Source organism: Petromyzon marinus, chromosome 53, assembly GCF_048934315.1.
Source record: "Petromyzon marinus isolate PM22_M1 ecotype Great Lakes invasive population chromosome 53, UKy_Petmar_22M1.pri1.0, whole genome shotgun sequence".
NCBI lineage: Eukaryota > Metazoa > Chordata > Hyperoartia > Petromyzontiformes > Petromyzontidae > Petromyzon > Petromyzon marinus.
This window is the reverse complement of record NC_133719.1, coordinates 6,860,728-6,884,678: the sequence shown is the minus strand read 5'-3', so window position 1 is coordinate 6,884,678 and position 23,951 is coordinate 6,860,728. Positions and strand designations below refer to the sequence as shown.

Here is a 23,951-nt window from a genome sequence, read left to right as displayed (position 1 = left end):
CTCGCGAACGGCACTCGCCCCAACAGTCTGTTAAAGGCCATACTTGGGGGGGGGGGGGGGTGGTGGTGGTGGGGGGGGCCCTTTGTCTTTGTTTGGCTCGGCGAGCAGTATTACTACTCCGTGAAGATCTTCCCCGGCCAGGAGCCGACGGGCGTGTGGGTCGGCTGGGTGACGCCCGACTTCCACCAGTACGGGAAGACCTTCGACCTGGAGAAGGTGCGCAGCGTCATGGTGACGCTCGGTGATGACAAGGGCAAGGTGAACACCAGGTAGGACCACGCGCGCCGCGGCGCCACGGTGGGTTTCTCGCGAGGCCCAGGAGCGCGGAGAGCCGCGCGTTTAAACAAGAATTGCGCCTGCCAGAGCGGCGTGCCGCGGGGAACTACAGCTACGGGCCCCAGAGCGCGGCCTCGCCCTGTTAATGCTGCGGGCGTGTTCACCGTACAGCGGTGTTCTCCGCGGGTCGCTGGCGGCCGGCAGCCCCCTGGTGGCCTTTCGTGCGGCCGCTGACGTGCGGCCCACCGATGATACACAACATCTGAAAACACCCCTATCATTATCATCATCATCATCGTGCTGCTGTCAAACCCCCAGTGGTTTGAAATGTGTGGCGGCCCTCACACACTGATGACGTCTTATCGGCGAAAGAGGCTACCCGCCCCCCCCCCCCCCATGAAAATTCGTGAAGAACGCTGGCGCACGTTGAGGATTTACTGCTTCACAGCGGGCCTCAAAGTTTCACGCGACGTCGTTCGAACAAATATAGGAGGTCGCGTGCGCAAAGGGTCGTGGTCACGAAATGCTTAAATTGGAAAAATGACGCCGCACGTTAATTATGGAAACACACAGAGCCATTGTCATCCTTCTCTCCCGCCGCCCCACTGAGGAAACCCAACCGGGATCCACCCTCCTTAAAAGGTGTCTTGAGGCTCGGCGATGCTTTCACCGCGAGCGCGTTTGTTATACTCTTACAGCGCGAGGCGATCACGGAGGCGCCGAGTTTCGCCACGTAGGCTGTTGCAGTTTTGTCAGGCGTTGGCGATGTTGCTTCTGTGTTCTCCCAATTGAGTGTTTCCTGGGCAGACAACGAGCGTCGGACCGTGTCTGGCCATTGACGCCCTTCTCACAGTGCTCCATCGCTTTTGCCTGAAGCAAATGGAATAATAATAATAATATTTTTGTTATTTCCCCTCCGTGTACCCACCCACAACCTCCGACTTCATCAGCATCAAGCGCAGCAACTGCTTCATGGCGTGGTGCGGTGAGTTTGGAGGGCAGCAAGGCCAGGGGCGCAACAACATCAGCATCGACATCGGCTGCCTCATCGACATCGGCAGCGGACTCCTCACGTTCTACGCCAACGGCAAGGAGATCCCCACCTACTATCAGGTACGGGCGGTGCGCGTGCCCCTCACCCAAGGAGATCCCCACCTACTGTGAGGTGTGAGCGGTGCCCGCTCGCCTGCCCGCCCCGTGTTCACGGGAAGCGCTCGCAGTCACGGAGACGGGCGCGACAGATCTGAGAGGCGGGCGCGCACCTTGCGGATGAGGATGCCCAGGCGGGCGGTCTTGGAGTCCGGAGCCTGGTACGTGAGCCACAGGCCGCTGTCCACGTGCTGCACGAAGCACACCGAGTCCCCGTACTTGATCTCCGGAGGCCCCCATCCCATCAAACTCCCGCTTGGGCCGAGTTAAGTCCAGCTATATATTTTAGTCTCAATGGCGACATGAACGTGTGGAAAAGGACGGTGCAAAGCGTGTCGGACACAGTGGCGCCAGACAGTTGGCAGTGCTGGGTCTTTGCCCGTCCCTCTTATGCATGGTGGGTTTCCTACAGGCTCTCCGATTTCCTCTCGAAAGCCAAACACTCAATCATATCCTGATGCTGCAGGACGCCTCTTGAGACCCGGCGAGGCTTTTCCCGTGTCAGTAACGGGCGTCGCTATCAGAATCGGAATATTTATGCGGGCAGGAGGAATCCGATGAGCTATAAAGCTCTTAGTAGGGGTGAGTAAGGACGTTACCCACAACAAACAGTACAAAAACATGACGGGAGTGCAAAGTACAAGAACAGAAAACAAATCACCTAAACACATACAAATACATTTAACCCATCCCCATCCTACCAGGCAAAGCCCACTGAGGAATTAGCTTTTTTTGTCAGAAGAGACCTGGCCACAAATGATAGCTCACCAAAGCGGAGGGAAAAACCGGAGGACCCCCGTGGAAAAAAAAAACCACGCAACCACGGGGAGAACGTGCATACACTGTGACCTCGTCCTGTGGTCAATCGGTTCACCTTCAGTTTAACACGTGGGAGGCTTTCGCGACCAGTATTATTCATAATAAAGGTTTTTGGGTTAGATCGCGTTATTTATAAATGTGTCGAAACCCTTCACCACCCGACACGGCCAATCAGCAAAATAAGTGTCACGTTGACAAAAGACAATTAGTTCACTACTTTAGCCCACCGGTGTGTTGAAGAGTGAATCCACAACATTTACAGTTTTTGAATACGACGTTTCGTTGGTAATTACATCCAGCATCATCGGGCGATTCGCTAGAATGGTAAAGCCCTCACTTGCTCCCGGTCTTAAATAGAGCAGCAGGGTGACGTCATCATTTAACTCATTTCAGGTGCAGTGAATTGAGGCGGAGGGGGGGTATTGTAATTATATAATCGATTGGTAATCAGTCAATGGTTATGATTAGTAATAGTTGTAGATTAGTAATTAGTTGTGAGGTGTGTTATTGTGATTATATGGTACATTAGTAATCCGTTAATTAGTATGTGTTTTCCCTATAAGGAATTGTAATATGTATTATTTAATAATACGCTTCCAAGCCGCACTAAGCCTATAGCTATCAGAACGATTAAAGTTATTTCTGTTTCTCTCAATTTCAATGGATTCTCTAATTAGTCTTTGCCAGTAATAATTAGTTTTACACAACACTTCAACGTTATCAAAATCAATTGAGTGTCCTTGTTGACAAGCATGTTCTGCCACTGCCGACAGCTGTGTTTGAGATAATTTAATATTTCTTTGGTGTTCTCTGACGTTTGTCGTTCCCTCCATCACCGTCGTCGTCATCGTCGTCGTCGTCATTGTCGTCGTCATTGTCGTCGTCATTGTCATCATCGTCATTGTCATCGTCGTCGTCATTCCTGTCGTCATTGTCGTCGTCATTGTCGTCGTTGTTGTCATTCTCGACGTCATTGTCGTCGTCATTGTCATCGTCATTGTCATTGATGTCATTGTCGTTGTTATTGTCATCGTCGTCGTCATTGTCATCGTCATTCTCGACGTCATTGTGGTCATTGTCGTCGTCATTGTCATTCTCGACGTCATTGTCGTCATTGTCGTTGTCATTGTCATTCTCGACGTCATTGTCGTTGTCATTGTCATCGTCATTGTCATTGTTGTCATTGTTGTTGTTATTGTCATCGTCGTCGTCATTGTTATCGTCATTCTCGACGTCATTGTCGTCATTGTTGTCGTCATTGTCATTCTCGACGTCATTATCGTCATTGTCGTTGTCATTGTCATTCTCGACGTCATTGTCGTTGTCATTGTCATCGTCATTGTCATTGTTGTCATTGTTGTTGTTATTGTCATCGTCGTCATTGTTATCGTCATTCTCGACGTTATTGTCGTCATTGTCGTCGTCATTGTCATCATCATTCTCGACGTCATTGTCGTCATCATTATCGTCGTAATTTTCATTGTTGTCGTCATTGTCATCGTCGTCGTCATTGTCGTCGTTGTCGTCATTGTCGACGTCATTGTCATCGTCGTCATTGTCATCGTTGTCGTCATTGTCGTCATTGTCGTCATTGTCATCGTAATTCTCGACGTCATTGTCATCGTTGTCGTCATTGTCGTCATTGTCGTCGTCATTGTCATCGTCATTCTCGACGTCATTGTCATTGTCATCGTCATTGTCATTTCCGTCGACATTGTCATCGTCATTGCCGTCATTGTCGTCGTCATTGTCATCGTCATTCTCGACGTCATTGTCATTGTCGTCGTCATTGTCATTGTCGTCGACATTGTCATCGTCATTGTCGTCATTGTCATCGTCGTTGTCATCGTCGTCGTCCTCATTGTTATCGTCGTCGTCATTGTCGTCATTGTCGTTATTCTCGTCATCGTGCGCATGTCATTTGCAGATTGAGCCTGGCACCAAGGTCTTCCCGGCCGTGTTTGTGCAGCCCACGTGCACCAACATGTTCCAGTTTGAGTTGGGCCGCATCAAGGTAGGAGATGGGTTTTTTTGGGGGAAATCGGTTAACTCGGAAGTGATAAATGCCCGCCGAGTCATTTACTAGGAATGCAACGTTGGTGACATTTTGAGCAATGGTCCTCCTTCCTAGCACATGTGTCAGAGATGCCAGAGAAATGGCGTGGCCTGTCGAGTTATGTGCTATTAAATATGACCAGTGGCCAAAACGTCACCGATTTTACATATATACACATATATGGATTTCTTTTAAGGCAATGTCACTGACAAATGTCCAAAATGTTTGTTATTTATGTTTGGGCATCACTGCCAATGCGGTATCATGAATTTTTTTTTAATGAAATTACTTTTTGGAATAATCTCAATTCGCTGTCCAGTGCAGAGAAGCCTCACCGGGCGACGTCTCTAACCTCTCCGTTTCTCTCCCCGGCTGTTCCTGCTGCTGCTCCTGCTCGTCCTGCTCCTGCTGCTATTGCTGCTACTTCTGCTGCTACTGTTGCTCTACCTGCTGCTGTTTCTGCTGTTATTACTTCTCCTGCGACTACTGCTGATCCTGCTACTGCTGCTCCTGATCCTGCTGCTGTTGTTACTGCTCCTGCCACTACTGTTGCCCTTGCTGCTACTGCTGCTATTGCTACTACTGCTGCTCCTGATCCTGCTGCTGCTGTTACTGCTCCTGCCACTACTGTTGCCCCTGCTGCTACTGTTGCTATTGCTGCTACTACTACTGCTACTTCTGCTCCTGCTGCTGTTGTTACTGCTCCTGCGACTACTGCTGCTCCTGCTGCTGCTATTCCTGCTATTATTACTGCTGAAACTTCCGCTCCTGCTGCCACTGCTGCTGCTCCTGCTGCTACTGCTGCTGCTGCTGTTGTTACTGCTCCTGCGACTACTGCTGCTGCTCCTGCTGCCACTGCTGCTGCTGCTGTTGTTACTGCTCCTGCTGCCACTGCTGCTGCTGCTGTTGTTACTGCTCCTGCGACTACTGCTGCTGCTCCTGCTGCCACTGCTGCTGCTGCTGTTGTTACTGCTCCTGCGACTACCGCCGCTCCTGGCTGCTTTCTCTGCTGCCGCTGCCGCCGCTCCATCTCCATCAACCGGCGCTTCCTCCCCGTTCCCGCCCCCCATGCTTTCCGCCCGTCAGAACGTGATGCCGCTGTCGGCCGGCATGTTCAAGAGCGAGCGCCAGCATCCGACGCCGCAGTGCCCACCGCGGCTCGACGTGCAGATGCTCATGCCGGTGCTGTGGAGCCGCACGCCCAACCAGTTCCTGCACGTGGATGTGGCGCGCACGAGCGAGCGCGAGGGCTGGATGGTGGAGTGCACCGATCCGCTCGTCATGATGGCGCTGCACTTCCCCGAGGAGAACAGGTCGCGCGCCGCGGGGCTCCTCCTCCCTCCTCCTCTTTCGCACGGATTGATAACAGCAGAGCAAAGATGCCATCGTGAGATGCGTTACCCGCTCGTCAATTGTCTGTTGGGAAGCAGAGCGGATCTCGTACCCATTCCTCCTTTGACGGAGAGAAGGCAGACGCTGGGCGGGTCGCTTACGATGCGGGTCGGTTGGTTTGGGATCACGTGGCCGCGCACACGCGCAATGCCGCCGGATTTTCCATGGTGCCATTTGTGCATCGGGTGGCCCCGTAGGCCACACGGCGCGGTGCCGATTCGGGTTGATGGTCGGCCATTGGCGGCGTGGACGGTTGACGGGAAGATTGAACCTCCCTTTTTATTGTTGTCAGCAGTGGGACGACAAGAAGGAGAGGTGTTTGTGACCGGGGCCGGATTATCCCATTAGGCTAATAAGGCCTCAGGCTTTCATATTTTTTGGAGGCCCTCCTTTAGGCCCTCCGTTCCACGTTGGATTCCCTATGGAGCGACGGTAGCGAGGACCCACTGTCCTTTAAATAACCGTGACGCAATTCGTGACTTTGCCACAGCTAAACGTAGGGAAAAAGATGTGTTGTTCGCTTGAAGAAATTAGTGCAGCGGATGATGTATGCTCGATGTATTTGCCTTGAGGGAAATAAATGTGTTACTTTTACATAGGTGAAAAAAATATATACGTTTGATGACGTCATCATTTTTCTTAGCAATGTGTAATACATACTTAGGCAACTTCCCTCCTATTAGCCTTAGGCCCCTTAATACAGCCCTGATAGCGACCTGCAGTGTGGCGGTTGCACGCAGTTGATGATTGAGACTAAACGGTCGGTTCGATCGGTTTGTCTCGTCGTTGGGAGATGTGTGTCGGATGGACAGTGGATTGCATTTTTGCAGGGCCCTTAAAATACCACGACATCACAAAAACACCTTGTCTAAAAAAACGCAAGGAAGAGGAATCACACGTGCTCAGTTCTGTGATCTTTAAGGGAAACCTATAAACAATTATACCCACGCACACAAAACATAATCTTAGCAAATTATGAACTTACCTACCTTTTCATAATGTTGTTGATGTCTGCACTTAACAGCTTTCTCATTCACGGGTTCCTTCTCTCCCTCGATACGATCGTGTTAATTATTGCACGGCGTTTCACGATTGCGGTCGTAAGACGGACGACGCCGTAGGGACACTATTAACACATCTCGGGTTTGCGCCCGCCCGCCCGCCCGCCCGCCCCCCCCACCCCGCTCCCCCCCCTCCACCCACCCAACCGCGCAGGTGCATCGACATCCTGGAACTCTCTGAGCGCATGGACCTGCTCAAGTTCCAGTTCTACACCCTGAAGCTCTACTCGGCGCTGTGCGCCCTGGGCAACAGCCGCGTGTCGCACGCCCTCTGTAGCCACGTCGCCGAGAACCAGCTGCTCTACGCCATCGAGTCCAAGTACATTCCGGGCCTCCTGCGCAGCGGCTACTACGACCTGCTCATCGACATCCACCTGCAGACGTACTCGACGGTCCGCCTGATGATGAGCAACGAGTACATCGTGCCCATGACGGACGACACGTGCAGCATCACCCTGTTCCCCGACGAGAGCAAGCGGCACGGGCTGCCGGGCGTTGGGCTCACCACGTCGCTCCGCCCGCTCATGTACTCGTCCGAGATCAGCTTTGTCAAGTCGCTGGGCAGCGTGTACCAGCACAGCCCCGAGTTCCCGCTCGGCATCCTCAAGGTGAGGCTCTCATCCCCGACCGCCTCCTCCCGCAGGAAGGGCGTGCCGGCGGTCGTGGTGGCGGCGGTGGTGGTCGTGGTGGTAGTGGCGGTGGTGTTAGTGATAGGGGCGGTGGTGGCGGTAGTGGCGGTAGTGGCGGTGGCCGTGGTGGTCGTGGCGGTGGTGGTGTTGATTGGTAGTAGCGGTGGTGGTGGTGGTGGTAGCAGTGGTGTGTTTAGTTTCCTCTCCTTACCCCGCACCTCCGATTAGTTCGGTTGACTACGTACGGTGCGAAAGAAGTTCAACAAACACAACACACACACAACACACACAACACACACAACACACACGCACACGCACGTGTACACACATGCATGAGCTGTAGGGCCCCCGCGTCCGGGCCTGGTTGTTCTCGGCCTTTAATGTGTGGGACCAACTCGCCGCCGCCGCTGCTGTTGCCAACCGCCGCCAACAACAGGTGAAGACGCTAGACATGCTGACGGAGGCCGTGCGCGACGGCGGCTGGCACATCCGCGACCCCGTGGGCAGCAGCACGGAGTTCCTGTTCGTGCCGCTGCTCAAACTCGTGTGCACGTTGCTCGTCATGGGCGTGTTCGGGGACGACGACGTGCGGCACATCCTCCTCCTCATCGACCCCGGCGTCTTCAAGGAGCACAGAGACGAGGAGGAGGAGGAGGAGGAGGTGGTGGGTGTCGACGGGGTCGGGGGGGGGAGCCCGGCGAAGGAGTTGCTGGCACTGGAAGGCGCCGGGGATGAGGAGGGAGGGGAGAAGGACGATTTTTACGATGACGACGACGAGGAGGACGAGGAGGGGGAGGAATACGACGAAGAGGAGGGGGATGAGAATGTGGAGATGGTCGAGGGAGAGGCGGAGCACGCCGCGTCCAAAGCGAAGGGGAGGAGGGCAGCGAGTAAGAGACGCGGACGCGGCGGTGTGGATGACGAGGTGGAGAAGGAGAGCGGGCGGGAGAAGGAGGCGGACGACGCGGAGAGGAAGGAGAAGGCCACGGGCGCCGGCGACGGGGAAGGGGAGGAGGAGGTGATTGCCGGCGAGGGCCTGCTCTATATGAAGCTCGTGGAGCCGGTGAAGTTGCAGGTGAGAGGGCGTGGAGGGGAAGGGTGGGCCCAGCCGCTTCGGGGTTCGCGAGACTTTTTTTATTTAAACCGGCTGAAGGGGCTCGAGGTCGGCCGGTTCACTCTGGGGTCAGACGGCTGGCTCCGTGGTCCGGCGGCTGGCTACGCAGGTCAGCCGGTTCACTCCGAGGTCGGCCAGCTGGCTCCGAGGACGGCCGGCTGGCTCCGTGGTTGGCCGGCTGGCTCCGCAGGTCAGCCGGTTCACTCCGAGGTCGGCCAGCTGGCTCAGAGGTCGGCCGGCTGGCTCCGAGGTCGGAGCGCTGAGATGCCGGTGTTCAATGCCGGCGGTTGCCCGTTTATGACACTGGGTTCTTAAGTGCAGCGAGTTGATGGCCACCAATAACCGCTGCAACAACAAAAAAATTACCTTCAACTTGGTTCTGCACTTTGCGAGCATAGAAGAAATGTTTTTTTTATTCATCATGGCCTCGCCCTGGGCCTGTTGTGGTTCTGTTGCCATCGCAAGGACTCTATTATTCTTGGCAGTAAGAGTCTTTCTGTCAGTGTGCAGCATCTTGGCATTCGGGCACCATTCCGGCGCTTTACAATAAAGGCGCAGGCCTCCAATCCCCTGCTCAAGAACACTGCTGGCGGAGACGGCTCCACTACAGGAAGCTCCAGAGAGCCCCACTAGGGAGGTTATTGTTGGCCTACTCGTGCACACTGGCCAGACATCCCGCAAGGGGTTGGAGTACCCGCACTTCATCCCAACACACACGACCTGCCGATCTACGAACTGGTTGAGCCCATTTCTACTGCTCGGCAGAGGCGGCGATAAGGGGAGTGGGGGAGGGGGGGGGGATTTAATAAGCTTGTACCGTCGTTGTTTCAACTGCTGCTCCGTGATTTAGAATCGAGCTGCTGACCTCTGAATCGTGAGCCCAGTGTGCTGACCATTAGACACGCGGGAGCGTCCCATGGACGCGATATAACTCAAATTTGGAGTTTGTCGAATCGACGATGCCGGTCGGATCAACGATGCCGGTCGCACCGACCACGCCGGCCGCACCGACCACGCCAGTGGCATCGGCGATGCGGGTCGAACTGACGATGTGGGCCGAGTCACGGCGACATGGGCTGTCGTGTGCCCCCCTGCCTAGATGTGCCACCTTCTGGAGTACCTGTGCGAGTGCCAGCTGCGCCACCGCATCGAGGCGATCGTGGCGTTCTCGGACGCCTTCGTCGCCAAGGTCCAGGCGAACCAGAAGTTTCGCTACGACGAGGTCATGCAGGCGCTCAACATGTCGGCCGCGCACACCGCGCGCAAGACCAAGGAGTTCCGCTCGCCGCCGCAGGAGCAGGTGACTCCGTGGGTCGCGGGGACCCACGGCACGCACACTCGCCCGCTCGCTCGCCCATTGGGCTCGCTCACCTACTCACTCACACACAGCCACCACCGCAATAGCCTTACTCTCACTCTCATGTCCAATCATCTGTTCGCTCACTCACTCACCTACTCACTCATCCACAGCCACCACCGCTATGGCCTTGCACTCACCCTCACGTTCACTCACCTGCTCGCTCACCCGCTCGCTCACCTACTCACACACAGCCACCACCGCGATAGCCTTACACTCACCCTTACGTTCACTCACTCACTCATCATACTCTACTCATTCTCATTGCTGCTCGCATTGGGAAAGAGGATGGATCTCCATGCGTGTGTTTGTTATCCAGGTGGGCAGCGTTAGGGTAGAATCACTGCGTTACGAACCCGGCGACCCGAGTACGATTCCTGCTCATGGCCAACGTTGGTGACAAATATCTGAACCGGTCCTGGGCCTCCGCTAGGTCGACTCAAATTGGTTACCTGGTGCGATGTATAACAGTCAGCAATGGAGAGACCAAAGGCGGCCGGGCGTGTTGCTGGCCACTCACTGAACCCTTTGTATGTCTTAAATTTCGATTTAAAGCTTTCGTGACTTCAAGGATTCATCTTCTTTGGTTCTTTCGGTAAAGTCACGTAGAATGTTGCTGACCACTCACTAAGCCCCAATGAAGCCCTGTCGTCCCGACAGTTTTGATCCTTCACCTGAGGAAGGCTACTTGTGTTGTGGCCGAAACGTCGTGATAATTTTATTGTGTTATTTTATTTTATTATTTTATTCTCATTTTACGTGACTTTACCGAAAGAACCTTTGTGTGTCGTGCTGGCATTAATAGGTTGGTCGCTAACAGCACTTGCCCCAAGTCTGTTAAAGACTTTATGGGGGATCTTTGTCATTGTTGTGCAGGTCAACATGCTGGTCAGCTTCAAGAACATTTCGGAGGATGAGGAGAGCCCATGTCCTGATGAGGTTCAGGAGAAACTGGAGAATTTCCATCATGATCTGCTGCTGCATTGCGGTGAGTGCATCCTCTGTTGTGTACGAAATATACGTACCATCTGTGGGTAGTGAAGATGCCAGGACATGGAATGTACCATCTGTGGTAAGTGAATCTGCTAGGATATGGAATATATACCCTCTGTGGGTAGTAAATATGCCAGGATATCATGATGATCATAATGATGATGATCACAATCATCATTATCATCATCGATGCTTTATATTAATGCCATGTCCGTGGCAGGGGACTACCGGTGGCAGCTGTCCCTGTGAGGCAGAATATGAATGCAGAACCGGCCTGTAAGTGGCCATTGCGCTGTGACTTTGCCCAATGAAGCACTTTGCGAGTCGTTGGAAACAAATAACCAAAAATTGGACCATGATGTCGTGGTCCAAATCAAGCGACCTCCGCTTTCAACACAGCGTGGGGGAAGTCTTCGTCCAGCAGCGGATCGGAAATTATATTATACGGCTGCCAATGGTGGCGAGATGTTAATTACCTTGCCAGGTATATAGGAGGTCGTGGGTTCGATCCCGACCCTGACAGCTGGTGTATATTGGGAATTTGCGTGTCTCCCTCCCCGTGGTCGTGTGAATTTTTCTCCGGGTCCTCCGGTTTTGCCCTCCGCATTTAGAATCCATGTGCCATTCTGGTATTTGGCTGCTATATATATAAAAAAATCCACGTGATAAGCCACTTCCTTGAGCTATCATTTGTGGCCAGGTCACTTCTGAAAAAGAGCTGTATAGCTCAGTGGGCCTTACCTGGTAAAATAAAAATATCGTTAAGTTTCATTGATGGTAGTGATGGTGCAAAGGTGAATGTAGCGGTGGTAATAGCGGTGGCAGTCGTGGTGGAGATGCCGATGATGATGATGACGACGACGATGACACCGGCGCTGCTTGGCCAGGATTTGAGCTTGAGGTGGAGGAGGAGGAGGAAGGGGAAGCTGACCCGTCGTGGCGCGGGAAGCTGATGTCCCTGGTGGAGCGCGTGAAGAACCTGCGCAAGGCCAAGGAGGAGGATAAGCCTCAAGACGAGGAGGAGAAGAAGCCGTGTGAGTCTCGGGGCGGATGGCAACGCCCACAGGCCCAAGCCTCGCGTACAGACGCACGTCATCTCCTGCGAATTCACCGTAAACGTTCTCCACGTAATATTGACGGCCCCCACCCCCATACAAATCTCCTCCTCTCCCAACCAATTCCTATCCCTTCCACCCCTCTCCTTCTCCACCTTGCTCTCCGGTCTCCTCCCCTTGTACACACTCCCCTCCACTCCCCTGCCCTCTACCCCTTCCTCTTCACTACCCCTCTACTCTGATCCCTACCCCCACTCACCTCCTCTCCCCCCACTCACCTCATTTCCCCACCCCACCTCTCTCCTCCTCCTCCACCTCCTCCACCTCGTCCCCCAGCCACGCTGCACGAGCTCATCTCGACGGTGATGATCCACTGGGCGCAGGAGTCGCGCGTGGCCGACCCCGAGCTGGTGCGCGCCATGTTCGGCCTGCTCCACCGGCAGTACGACGGCATCGGCGAGCTGATGCGCGCGCTGCCCAAGACGTACACCATCAGCGGCAACTCCACCGAGGACACGCTCGACCTCCTAGCCTCGCTCGGGCAGATCCGCTCGCTGCTCCGCGTGCGCATGGGCAAGGAGGAGGAGCAGCTCATGATCCGCGGCATTGGGTGATGCAGCACGGGGATTTGATGGGGTTGCGTATAAAAAAAATCTATATGATTGCCTAACCGCCGTTATTAACGTTGATAGCCATGGTCACGTGTTAAATCTGTTTAGGCTACTTACTATACAGGAACTCCTGCACTTGTGAACTTTCAGAGATACGGACAAACGTGTCCATGTGTCCAGCTGCCTGTTCGGACCGAGAGTCGTAAGTTCAACCGCCACGCAATAGATGGCACCTACGTCTGCAGAACGTGAAGAACCAGTGGCATCTGCATTCCCCGTCTTTAGTGTACATGCCGAACAACACGTTTGGAATCGACAGGGGTAAAGTTGGACTTGCGAACAGACCTCTCGAACCGAACTCGTTCATAAGTAGAGGAGTCCCTGTACTGTCTTCTGCTGCTGCCTGTCTCAGCCCTGGAGGTTTTGTAGTTATTCTCACGCGATGCATCCCCTGGAATCCACCTGCTAAGTCCCGGATCAGGTGTGGGCGCCACCACGCGAGGTGTGGAATTACGAAGTGAGGGAGCGGTAGTGGAGCGGTTGGCGGTGCTGCGCCACGAAGCCGGCCACCCGAGTTCGATTCCCGGTCTCGACCACCAACACCAGTGACTGTTATCTGAACCAGTCCTGGGCCTCCCCTAGGTCGACTCAGCCTCAAATGAGTACCCGTTGCGGTGTGTAAACATCGCCAGTGGGAAGACAATTGCCGCCAGGCGTGATGCTGTCCACCCACAACCCCGTGTGCCGTGCCGGCCTTCACAGGTGCTAGCCAACGGCACTTGCCCCAACAGTCTGTTTTCATTCACAATTAATTAGTCTCCCTCCTGGCGCGTGCAGCAACATCATGAACAACAAGCTGTTCTACCAGCACCCTAACCTGATGCGAGCCCTGGGGATGCACGAGACGGTCATGGAGGTGATGGTGAACGTGCTGAGTGGAGGCGAGGGTCAGGTGAGCGTTTGTTTCCCACCCAAGTTTGTGTTAAGTTTTACGCCTTCAAAAGCAAAGGTCACAATGCCGTGCCACGGTGTGGCTCCTTTAAAGGCCAACCATCGGCGGCAATCGTTGGCGGAAATGATGCCAGCGCCGTTTTGTATCGAACACGTATGCCCGCATGCATGTCGAACTTCTTTCGCGCCGTACGTAGCCAACCGTGCTGAACGGAGGCGCGGGAAAATATATAGCTAACCAAATCTGCACTGATCTAATCAGTCGCTCCGCTTAGTGGACAACTGGGATGTCAGCCTCCAATCAGGTCGTGCAGAGAGGTCACGTGACTGCCCAAGGTTATGTGTTCTGTACACCAATCGGAGGCTCAGGTCTCCTTTTCAGGATAGGCTTGCCAAGTTTTCTCAGTCGGGGGCGATTTTACACTATGATCACGGTTAAAAAAATAAAGAACCACAGTGAGAATAATCCAAAAGTTAGACGCGTTTAAACGTGAAACTCAGCCCTACTACTTTTCCTGTGTTCAAATCTTTTTGAGTTCTTTAGGTCTCAATGCAAAACGACAGCACTTGGCCTTTCCGGCCTAATGAGGTGGTGACACTGCCCGGCGGTAGCGCGCTCGTCGCTTGTTGCAGAGGTTCGTGGTTCGAATGCGGCGGCCGCCCTGGTTAATGCTGCGCTGTGTGTTAGCCACTATAATACTGCTGCACGAAGTTTGCTTCACTCACAGTGGACGGTAAAGCGGTAAAGTTCCCCTGACATAATTCGCAAGAGTAGGCCGCCGTGTGCTGGCATCGTGGTCCAAATTTTGCCTAATTAGAAAATTAATAAATTCGGGTTTTACACACAGCAGCAATCGCCGCCCCCAGCTGGCAGACTCATGCCCCGGGTCACTCTCGCAAATGAGACTCTTAAACCATCACCCAAAACTCCGCTCATCCTCACAGCAGCTCTTGGCTAGCCGTCGAACAAAGACGGTCACTGTGTCGCGCGCTTTCAGACGTTCCTCTGTGGCTGTCTGGAATGCTCTTCCGATATCTAGGACGTCACTGGAGCTATGCACTTTTACATCTAGATTGAAAACTAATTTCTTTAGAACTGCTTTTTGTGTCCGTTTTTTTTGGCCTTCCCCCGCACCTCCGATTAGCACGGTTGGCTATGTACGGTGCAAAAAGAAGTTCACCATGCATACACGCAGATTCTTTTTACAGAATGAGAATATTATACTGGAGGAATCCGATGAGCTATAAAGCTATTTTTCACAGATGTCCAGTAGGGTTGGGCAAGAACGTTACAACACCAAACAAGACATACTGGCCCCTAGAGTTCCTCACTCGGTTACACACAAGAACACTTGTAACTCCTTTCACTTGGAGGACTTCGTCACAATTCTGACTAATCGCCTGATGAAGCTGGTTGTTGTAAGCACCCCGCGAAACGTCGTACTCGAATTGTAAACATCGTGGGTTTACTCTCCAACACGCAACCGGTGTGCTGAAGTAGTCCCCAATCGGTCACGTTTTGTTTTTCTGTTTGTTTACGTGACAAAACCTTTACCAATTGGCCGCGTCGGGCGGTGGCGAGTTATAATGACACGTTTATATGTACGTGATCTAACCCCCCCCCCAAAAAACAAAAACATTCTTTTATCAAGATAACTTGGTTGTTGATGTGCCCCCTCCTCCTCCTCCGCCGCCCCCCCCCCCCCCCACCCACAGGAGATCACCTTCCCTAAGATGGTGGCGAACTGCTGTCGATTCCTCTGCTACTTCTGCCGCATCAGCCGGCAGAACCAGAAGTCCATGTTTGAGCACCTGAGCTACCTGCTGGAGAACAGCAGCTTCGGGCTGGGCAACGGTGAGCCGCTCCCGTTGGCGTGCCCGTCAACCGATCTCCGGGCCCCCGTCCAGCGCATCACGACGACAATGAAATGTTAAACTAAGAACCGCACTACGAAGCAATTTTTATTTTATTTCATCAGGTCAGGCCCACTGAGACGACGTAAGCTTTGTTTTCCGAAGCGACCTGGCCACAAATGATTGCTCAACGGAAGTGACTGATCACGTGGACATTTATAGCAGCCAAATACTCTAAATGCATGTTTCTAAATTTGGAGGGAAAAACCTGAAAATAAATCCATGTGACCATGGGCAGAGGGACATGCAAACTCCAAATATACAGCAGGCGTCAGGGTCAGGGTCGAACCCACGCGCTGCATACCAGGCGACGTAGTTAACATCTCGCAACAATGGCGCCCATATAATAAAAGTGCCCATCCACTGCCGGACGAAGACGAAGACTTCTCCTCGCTGTGTCCAAAGCGGGGGTCGCTTGCCCGTACTTTTCCACGCTGCTCCAGTGCGGTTTGGCGAATGGGGGTGAGGGAGGGGGGCCTAGAGCCGGGTTTTTTAGTATCGCTCGCCACTGTTGTGCGTTTTGAAGCGAGAGAACCGCTAATCGTCGCACCACCCCACCCAACCCCCCTCCCCCCAAGACGCCAGTTGCTCGGGGGTTGCGACTCCGAGTTGATTTATCGACGTAGACGATTTCTCGCGGCTCGCCGTGCAAGAATGATTATCCTTCGATTCCTCCAAATTGTATTCAAAAGAGCCGCGGAGTAAGGCGCTATAGAAATGTGGTTACGGTGAGGAACGATATTCTCACGTTGCACGGAGGCTCATGGCGTCGGCAGTACCGCTCAAGCGAGATGGGAAACGGCGGTGGTGTTGGCGGTCGCAGCACGCCTGTGATTATCGCTTTATGAGCGCCACGGTGGCAAGATCTTTACTACCTCGCCTGGTGTACAGGAGGTCGCGGGTACGATCCCGACCCGTGACGCCTGCTGTATATTTGGAGCTTGCGTGTCTCTCTCTCTCCCCGTGGTCACGTGGATTTTTCCTCCGGGTCCCTCCGGTTTTTATCTCCACGTTAATAATCAACATCACGCGTTTAGAGTGTTTGTCCGCTATACATTTCCACATGATGATGAGCCACTTCGTTCAGCTACCATTTGTGACAGTCAGGTCGCTTCTGAAAAAGAGCTATATTTATCTCAGCGGGGCCTCACCTTGTTAAAATAAAAATGGTTTAGTCTTTAAGTTTAGCTTTGTCGTGCCTCCTAGCTAACCACCACTCCCCCCCCCCTGGCATTACTTTACAGCGTCGTTTGGAATCAAGGGATCGACGCCCTTGGATGTGGCGGCGGCGTCCGTGATGGACAACAACGAACTCGCTCTCGCCTTGACGGAACCCGACCTGGAGAAGGTAAGTGTGGTGCCCAACGGCGCATTGCCACGTGCCACCCAACGGCACATTGCCACGTGCCGACCAACGGCGCATTGCCACGTGCCGACCAACGGCGCATTGCCACGTGCCGACCAACGGCGCATTGCCACGTGCCGACCAACGGCGCATTGCCACGTGCCGACCAACGGCGCATTGCCACGTGCCGGAAGGCTGTAGACTCTCGCGGAGCTTGCACGGTGGACGGCCTGAAGGCAACGGCGGCGGAATCCATCGCTGTACTGCACTACTACGCTCCCACGTCTACGCTCCCGTGACTTTCACCTGCCTTGCGCTGACCAGCTTGGCAATGTGTTGTCGTTGCAACTCGCACGATGCGGGGATGCCCTCAATCAGCAGCGGATTGAGCAAGGGATGTAAATTTGTATTATTATTATTGTTATTATTATACCACATGGCAAAGTGCAGTCCTTAACTCCGAGCCCATGAATTTGGCTGTCTTCTCTTTCTGTCCTCTGCAGAAGCCCACTAGTCACAGAAGTTAACATGTGACTCTACTCGTGTCTGCTAGGTGGGGGCCCACTGTTAAGTTGAGCGGCCTTGTCACCTCAGTCCGGTTTGTGTCCACGATTGTGGAGCACCCAGCGTGTAAATGATGAGAGACATAAATCCACCGAGGCAGAAGCGCAGTGCAGGCCGGACTAACGGAACAGCACGCGGTCACGTGCTCGTAAAAGAACACTCCGCCTGAGCGGTCCCCGAAGCGATGCATCGAGGCTGTTGAGGATGCTGGGTGGTAATCACAAATACCCGTGACTAAACAGACACGAGCGAAAGTTTTCTCGGAATTCTAGTTGAAAAACTAACTTTTTTTTGTTTTAGGACTGCTTTTTTGTGTTTCAGTTTTGTTGTGCCTCCACCCCCTCCACCTCCCCCGCACTTCCGATGATGCACGGTTGGCCGCACGCGGCGCTGAAGAAGTTCAGCATTCGTACAACGCAGAGCTGACTGGGCGGCCGTGCGCGGCCGCGTCGCGGCATCGCGCCTTAACCCGCGCACGCCGCGCGCCTGCGCGTGTCCGTCCTGCGCATGCAAGGTGGTGAAGTACCTGGCGGCTTGCGGCCTGCAGAGCAGCCCCATGCTGCTGGCACGCGGGTGGCCCGACATCGGCTGGAACCCCATCGAGGGCGAGCGCTTCCTCGACTTCCTCCGTTTCGCCGTCTTCGTCAACGGTGAGCAGCGCCGGCCGGCGTTGGCCGCGGCCTGGGCAGGGTTATCGCCGGCTTTGTACGTGAAAGAAAAAAGAAAAAAAAAAGGGGTTAACACTATGAGCGGTATTTTTATTTGAGCAGGCAAGGCTGTGCACGGCTCGTTTTCAGAGGCGACGTGGCCATCGCAAACGACAGCTCAACGAAGCGGCTTATCGTCACGTGGAAATGTATGGCGGCCAAAATACTCCGAACGGCACGTTGATGCTAAATGTGGAGGGAAAAAGCGGAGGAACCGGAGAAAAATCCACGCGGCCACGGGGAGAGAGACGCACAGACTCCAAATATACAGCAGCAGCAGGCGTCAGGGTCGGGATCGAACCCACGCCCTCCTGCACAACAGGCGAGGTAGTTAGCATCTCGCCGTGGTAATAACCAGGGCGGCCGCACAGTCTGAACCGACGCCACCGACGCGAAACTGGCGGTCGGGACGCGAGCTCGGCTTGACGCTAGTGCCCCCCTCCCCCACGCCCCCCGCGTCGCTGTCCCGCGCGCGTGCAGGCGAGAGCGTGGAGGAGAACGCCAACGTGGTGGTGCGGCTGCTCATCCGGCGGCCCGAGTGCTTCGGGCCGGCGCTGCGCGGCGAGGGCGGCCAGGGCCTCCTCCTGGCCATCGAGGACGCCATCAAAGTGGCGGAGGAGCCCGACCGCAGCGCCCCGCCGGTGGCAGGCCACAAGCGCGGAGCCCCGTGAGTCGGCCGCGCTGTTACGCTGGCGCGCGTGTTACATGCCGGGCGTTACACTCACACACGTGCTGCACGCCACGTGTCACACTTACATGTGTGTTACGCGCCGGGTGTTACGCGCCACGTGTTACACTTACACGCGTGCTACACGCCGCGTGTTACTCTCAATCGCGACGATCCGTTCGTTTTGGCCGTGTCGGGGTGGTGGAAGGCTTTGACCGCACAAACTTGGTGGGATCATTAGGTGGCGGGACCCTAAAATCACCGATGGGTCGTGCACGCATGTCAACGTGTACACGTACAGACACCGTGTCAACACACGCGTACTCGAATGCCTCTCACGTGCTGGGCAGTGGTTCGATTGCTGGCCACGGGCTAACATCGGTGGCGAGTGAAATCTGAATTAGTTCTAGGCCCCCCACTCCCGCCCGCCCCCCGCGTATGGTTAAACAACGCCAACATGGTGCGGAAAGACCTTCATCCAGCAGGGAAATTGACAAAGGGGCTGTAAATTATTATTATTTGCAAATACAAACAACGGAAATGTTAGACTGAATTTTGCTAAAAGTGTCTCCATGCTCGAATGAGCGACGGTGCAATGCCCATGGCCCTTGGCAGCCTTTGAGGAGGCAGTGGAAGTCCCACGTGGGTGGGGACTGTCCCCATTGGACGGCCACTGTCGACTTCTCAACAATGTGGAGGACTCGTGGGCACGGTCGACCCTGGTCAGAGTTGACCTCTTGCCGACCTCCGTCCGAGTGCGGTTTTCCGGGGTTGGGGCTGCGTGTTGAGCATCGTCACCTCCCCAAACATTTCGCCACCACGAGCGCCCGCCCGCCCGCCCGCCTGCGGGCATCTTCAAACACAATTCCCGAAGGTGCCCGCGGTCGTGCGTGGGCGCAACGCTCGAGAGAGAAGAGAATGCAGTCGTCCCTCGAGGTAACAGTGACATCATTGTGGCACCTCCCTTGCGAGTGTCAAAATATAAGAATCGGTTTTACCCTTTCTGGCAATAAAGCAGTTGTGTTCAGATGTTAACACAACAAACTGACACCTTTTGCAAGGAATTATGTCTGCATTAACCACATGTACCTGGGGTGAACATGGAAACAAAAAAGATGCTCTTGTGGTATGTGCATTGCCATGATGTAGCTGCTCACCCAGAGCTCTCAATGCCCTGATAGTGGCATTGTTTTTGTGCTGTCCGTCTTTTGGCGTTGTCCTCTGGTCTAACAATGTTTGAGACTAGGCTCTAAAGAAAGCTGTCTCTGGTGTGGACCAATCAGTTTAGAAGACAATGCACATACTACCAGAGCATGTGTTTTGTTTGTATGTTCACCACAAGTATATGTGGTTAATGCAGACATGATTCCTTGCAAAATCTTTCAGTTTGGTGTTTTAACATCTTAACACAACTGTTTTATTGCCAGAAAGGGTGAAACCTATTCTTATAACGGTGACATGGGTTAACGATTTTTCGGTGAACGTTTCGCCTCCAATAGGACCCCCATTGGGTTTTGACTAACGTTAACATTTTGATTAACGGCATGTTTACGTTACACACGTGGGGGGGGGGGGCAATTTTGGCCAATCCAAGCGCTCGTAAGTTGGGCCGAGCCGTGCCCGCAGCCAATCAGCGACGGCCATTCATGAGCGTTTGTACCTCGACCGGCTTTGTTAACATTGCGTTATCCATACTCTTTGGTGCTTTCGGTAAAGTCACATAGGTATAAAATAAAATAAATACAATAAATTGTGATTTCATTTATTTTATTTTCTACTTACGTGACTTTACCGAAAGAACCAAAGAGTATGGATCTCTGCAGTCACGGAAACTTCAAATCTAGATTAGGTTATCTGCTTTGGCAGTGGTAACAGCTCTCTTGCAGACTCAGTGATTGTCTTTAGCGTATTTTTCAACTCATAAGTGAATTCGATGAACGGTTATTCCGGTCAACAGTAGTTTTCGTGGAATGGAGCAAAGGCATCAACCGAGGGACTAATGCCATGCTCAGCACGCGACCCGACCCAGAAACCACACGCACACTTTTGCTCACTGGCAAAAGAACCCCCACTTGGCGGAGCTCGAGAAAGAGCCCCCCCCCTCCATCGAGAGGGTATTTGTAAAACTCGCACAAATGTACATTTGCATTGCATCCCCACTTTGTGTAACATTTCTATTCGCTGTCCAGAATTCCGTAAGTGCCGCCACCTCTGCCCTTGTTACATTTCTGCGTTGCCGTCTTTTTTTCTTTGTTCTCCTTTTGCCCCCTTTCTGACACCTTCTGTCGCCGGCCTCCAGTAAATCCAGGAGCCGCATCGAAGACTTTGCTCAAAAGAGCAGTGCCATGGGGTAATCATTCCGGTCGCACGGTTTTGCATCGCGCCGAGAGTCCTTCCTAACCCTCACCCCCCTCGGGAGACTGCATCGTGGGACTGCAAACCCCCCACAGATACCTCCCCCCACCCCCCCCAACTCCACATATATCTCGCGCCACATAAGCAGCTCCTTAGAATTTGACGGCTCCTCGACCGACAGCTTCCCCCCCCTCCCCCCCCCCCCCCGTGGAGTACGCGAAATTCTTCTTGCTGCTGCTTATGTGGCCTGCGATATTTAACGTGGGCTAGAGCGTTTCACGCGGGTGCTGCAGTTTGTCGTCTTTGTAACCTCCACGGTTAATAATCCCCGCGCGTGTGTCTGTGCAAACCTAGTGTACGTGTGATTGCCACTTTGTCTCCCTTACGTTCTTAATACCCCCGGAGGCCCATGTTCAACAGTGAATATCGGCGCGTAATACTTTGTTGCCCAAGGAGCATAAACCATCACACGCACTGCGGTCATCCCCGTGGTTGTAGGGTGGTGACGTCGCCTTCGTTTGCGCGGACGCGAAGGGTCAATTATTTTCGCGTAACTGGATCATTCAAAAAATCGCAAAAATACCCCCGAAATTGGCCCAAACAATGCGCGCGTGTTCATATGACGCTCATCCCCAGTAGAGGCCGATCACGGCAACTGCGTTTGAGAACTGAACATGGACGGAGAAAAAACGGCGTCGGCCGTTTCCAAAGCCGCATTCGCTTGCATGCGGTGTCAATTTCCAAATTCGAATAAATCACACACCGCATGTTTTCTCAATTGGGATCACACACACAGCAGCAATTATCACTCCTCCTCCTCCCCCCATCATCCCCCCCTTACCGGCAGACTGATAACCGTTTGCAAGCCAGGTGCCGAGTCGCCCTGTGCCACACACCGGGACAGCTGCCACTGGGGGTGCCCTCTCAAATGCGTTGAGACGCACGTGTCGTACAGCACTCCGAGGCTCCCCGGTGTATAACAGACACGATATCAAAAACAGATGCTCACACACACACATCCATAAACATCAGATGTTTATGGATGTGTTTTTTTTTCACTTCACGTAACCTTATTTTGTACGGAAGGGCAATCACATTTCGAGAGGTGCGGAAGGGTATGTGCGGCAGTAAAGTGGTGATGGTCTCGTAAAGAACCATGGTTGCGGTTTTGGCACCGGGTGATTCAAGAACTCAGCTGATTTTGACCCTGGTGCACATTGCCCGTGATTATAGCGCTAAACACGTCAGCGGATCGTGTTCTTGGCTCCCGTTTCACGAGGGGCTCCTGCGTTGCACAGTTTGGGCAATTTTTTTTTTGCATTTAGTGTTTGGCTTAAACTGAGCTAAACTTTTTTTTGTGACCAGGTAAAAGAGCCGTGTGAGCTCTTTGTCAGAGGCGACCTGGCCACTCATGGTATCTCATCGCAGTGGCTCGTCATCATCATCATCACCACCGCGTGGGGATGTTTTAGTAGCAAATGATAGCTCAACAAAGTGGCCCACCATTTGGACATTTAAAGCAGCAAAACAATCTAAATAATCCAATGCATGATTCCAAACGCGGAGGGCAAAAAACCCCCGGAGGATCCCGGAGAAACATCCACGTGAGAGAGAGAAAACGCTCGGACCCCAAATATACAACAGGCGTCGCCAGGTTCTGGGATCGAACCCGCGAACTCCTGCGTGCCACACGAGGTTGATAACGTCTCCTCGCCACCGAGGCACGCAGGCTCAGACTTTGCCGGAGAAGACCCACGCATGCGAGGAGAGAACGCACAAATCGCTGGCACAAATAGGGCAGCAGCCTATTTGATGAGCTTTCTCGTCGAGGCACTAACATTGATTTCCTCCACCCTGACGCCACGGGGCTGCTGTGGTGAGAAGTTCCCATGGTAGTCACAGGAATTGACGTAGAGCTTCACGTGTGCAATGTTTAAAGTTTGAGAACGCGGCTGCGTATGCCATTAAATTGTGGGGGCTCTTTGAAAAGGCCGTATCCGGCCAATCACACGAGAGCCTTTGAGGTCATGACCTTCGTTGCGAGAGACAACACTATTATACGGAGACCTTAAGAGCATTTCATTGGCTTCTAAGTGCCCTTGTAAACGCTTCACCTGTTTCCAAATTTATTCCAATTCTTCTCTCGGCGGAATCTAACAGAGATTGCGGTGTTCATTCGGAACGCTTGCAAAGCACGAACCGCCCGTCCTAGAGAACGGCCCGCAGAAAGAGATGTCACAGAACTACTTTGGAGGTCCCCTTCCAGTGGCTTCTTACCCGTTCTGTCAGCCGCTGCACTTTCAAACACACCCTGCCGCAACGACAAGTTTGTTCCATTTTTAAAAATAATTTTAACCAATATATATAAGTAATATTATTCAAAATTAACTCGTGAACCATGAGCATTTAGATTTATTTTTGTGCACAGCCAGTGGTGACTGGGTCTAGACCATCAACTTGTCACACTTAAGAACCCGGTTTTATCACTATTCAATCTATGCGAGTCTGAGTCTCTATGTGAGTCTATTGGTCTCTACGTGAGTCTATGGGTCTTTATCTGAGTCTGTGGGTCTCTATGTGAGTGTAGATCTCTATGCAAGTTCTTTGAGTCTGTACGTGAGTCTATGGGTCTCTATGCGAGTGTGTGGGTCTCTATGCGAGTCTATGGGTCTCTATGCGAGTCTATGGGTCTCTATGTGAGCCTTGGGTCTCTATGTGAGTCTATGGGTCTTTATGCGAGTCTGTGGGTCTCTATGCGAGTCTATGGGTCTCTATGCGAGTCTATGGGTCTCTATGTGAGCCTTGGGTCTCTATGCGAGTCTGTGGGTCTCTATGCGAGTCTATGGGTCTCTATGCGAGTCTATGGGTCTCTATGCGAGTCTGTGGGTCTCTATGCGAGTGTGTGGGTCTCTATGCGAGTCTATGGGTCTCTATGC

The 23,951-nt window shown here is 53.3% G+C and overlaps 1 protein-coding gene across 11 annotated transcripts in view; it reads left to right on the top strand.

The window, feature by feature from the left end:
- The window catches only part of LOC116953891 (ryanodine receptor 2-like), a 321,447-nt gene that overhangs the window by 90,953 nt on the left and 206,543 nt on the right, over nucleotides 1–23,951 (top strand). For 10 of the 11 annotated variants that reach the window (XM_076051967.1, XM_032974196.2, XM_032974194.2 and 7 more), the window contains 16 exons: nucleotides 109–269; nucleotides 1,227–1,389; nucleotides 4,172–4,258; nucleotides 5,387–5,613; nucleotides 6,908–7,361; nucleotides 7,819–8,457; nucleotides 9,596–9,796; nucleotides 10,730–10,841; nucleotides 11,734–11,880; nucleotides 12,238–12,511; nucleotides 13,350–13,464; nucleotides 15,180–15,318; nucleotides 16,622–16,725; nucleotides 17,801–17,936; nucleotides 18,474–18,660; nucleotides 20,960–21,010. In XM_076051967.1, coding sequence (XP_075908082.1) covers nucleotides 109–269; nucleotides 1,227–1,389; nucleotides 4,172–4,258; nucleotides 5,387–5,613; nucleotides 6,908–7,361; nucleotides 7,819–8,457; nucleotides 9,596–9,796; nucleotides 10,730–10,841; nucleotides 11,734–11,880; nucleotides 12,238–12,511; nucleotides 13,350–13,464; nucleotides 15,180–15,318; nucleotides 16,622–16,725; nucleotides 17,801–17,936; nucleotides 18,474–18,660; nucleotides 20,960–21,010 — 3,197 coding nt within the window. The remainder of the gene's footprint in view (nucleotides 1–108; nucleotides 270–1,226; nucleotides 1,390–4,171; nucleotides 4,259–5,386; nucleotides 5,614–6,907; nucleotides 7,362–7,818; nucleotides 8,458–9,595; nucleotides 9,797–10,729; nucleotides 10,842–11,733; nucleotides 11,881–12,237; nucleotides 12,512–13,349; nucleotides 13,465–15,179; nucleotides 15,319–16,621; nucleotides 16,726–17,800; nucleotides 17,937–18,473; nucleotides 18,661–20,959; nucleotides 21,011–23,951) is intronic. The other variant, XM_032974190.2, reaches the window with a different exon arrangement.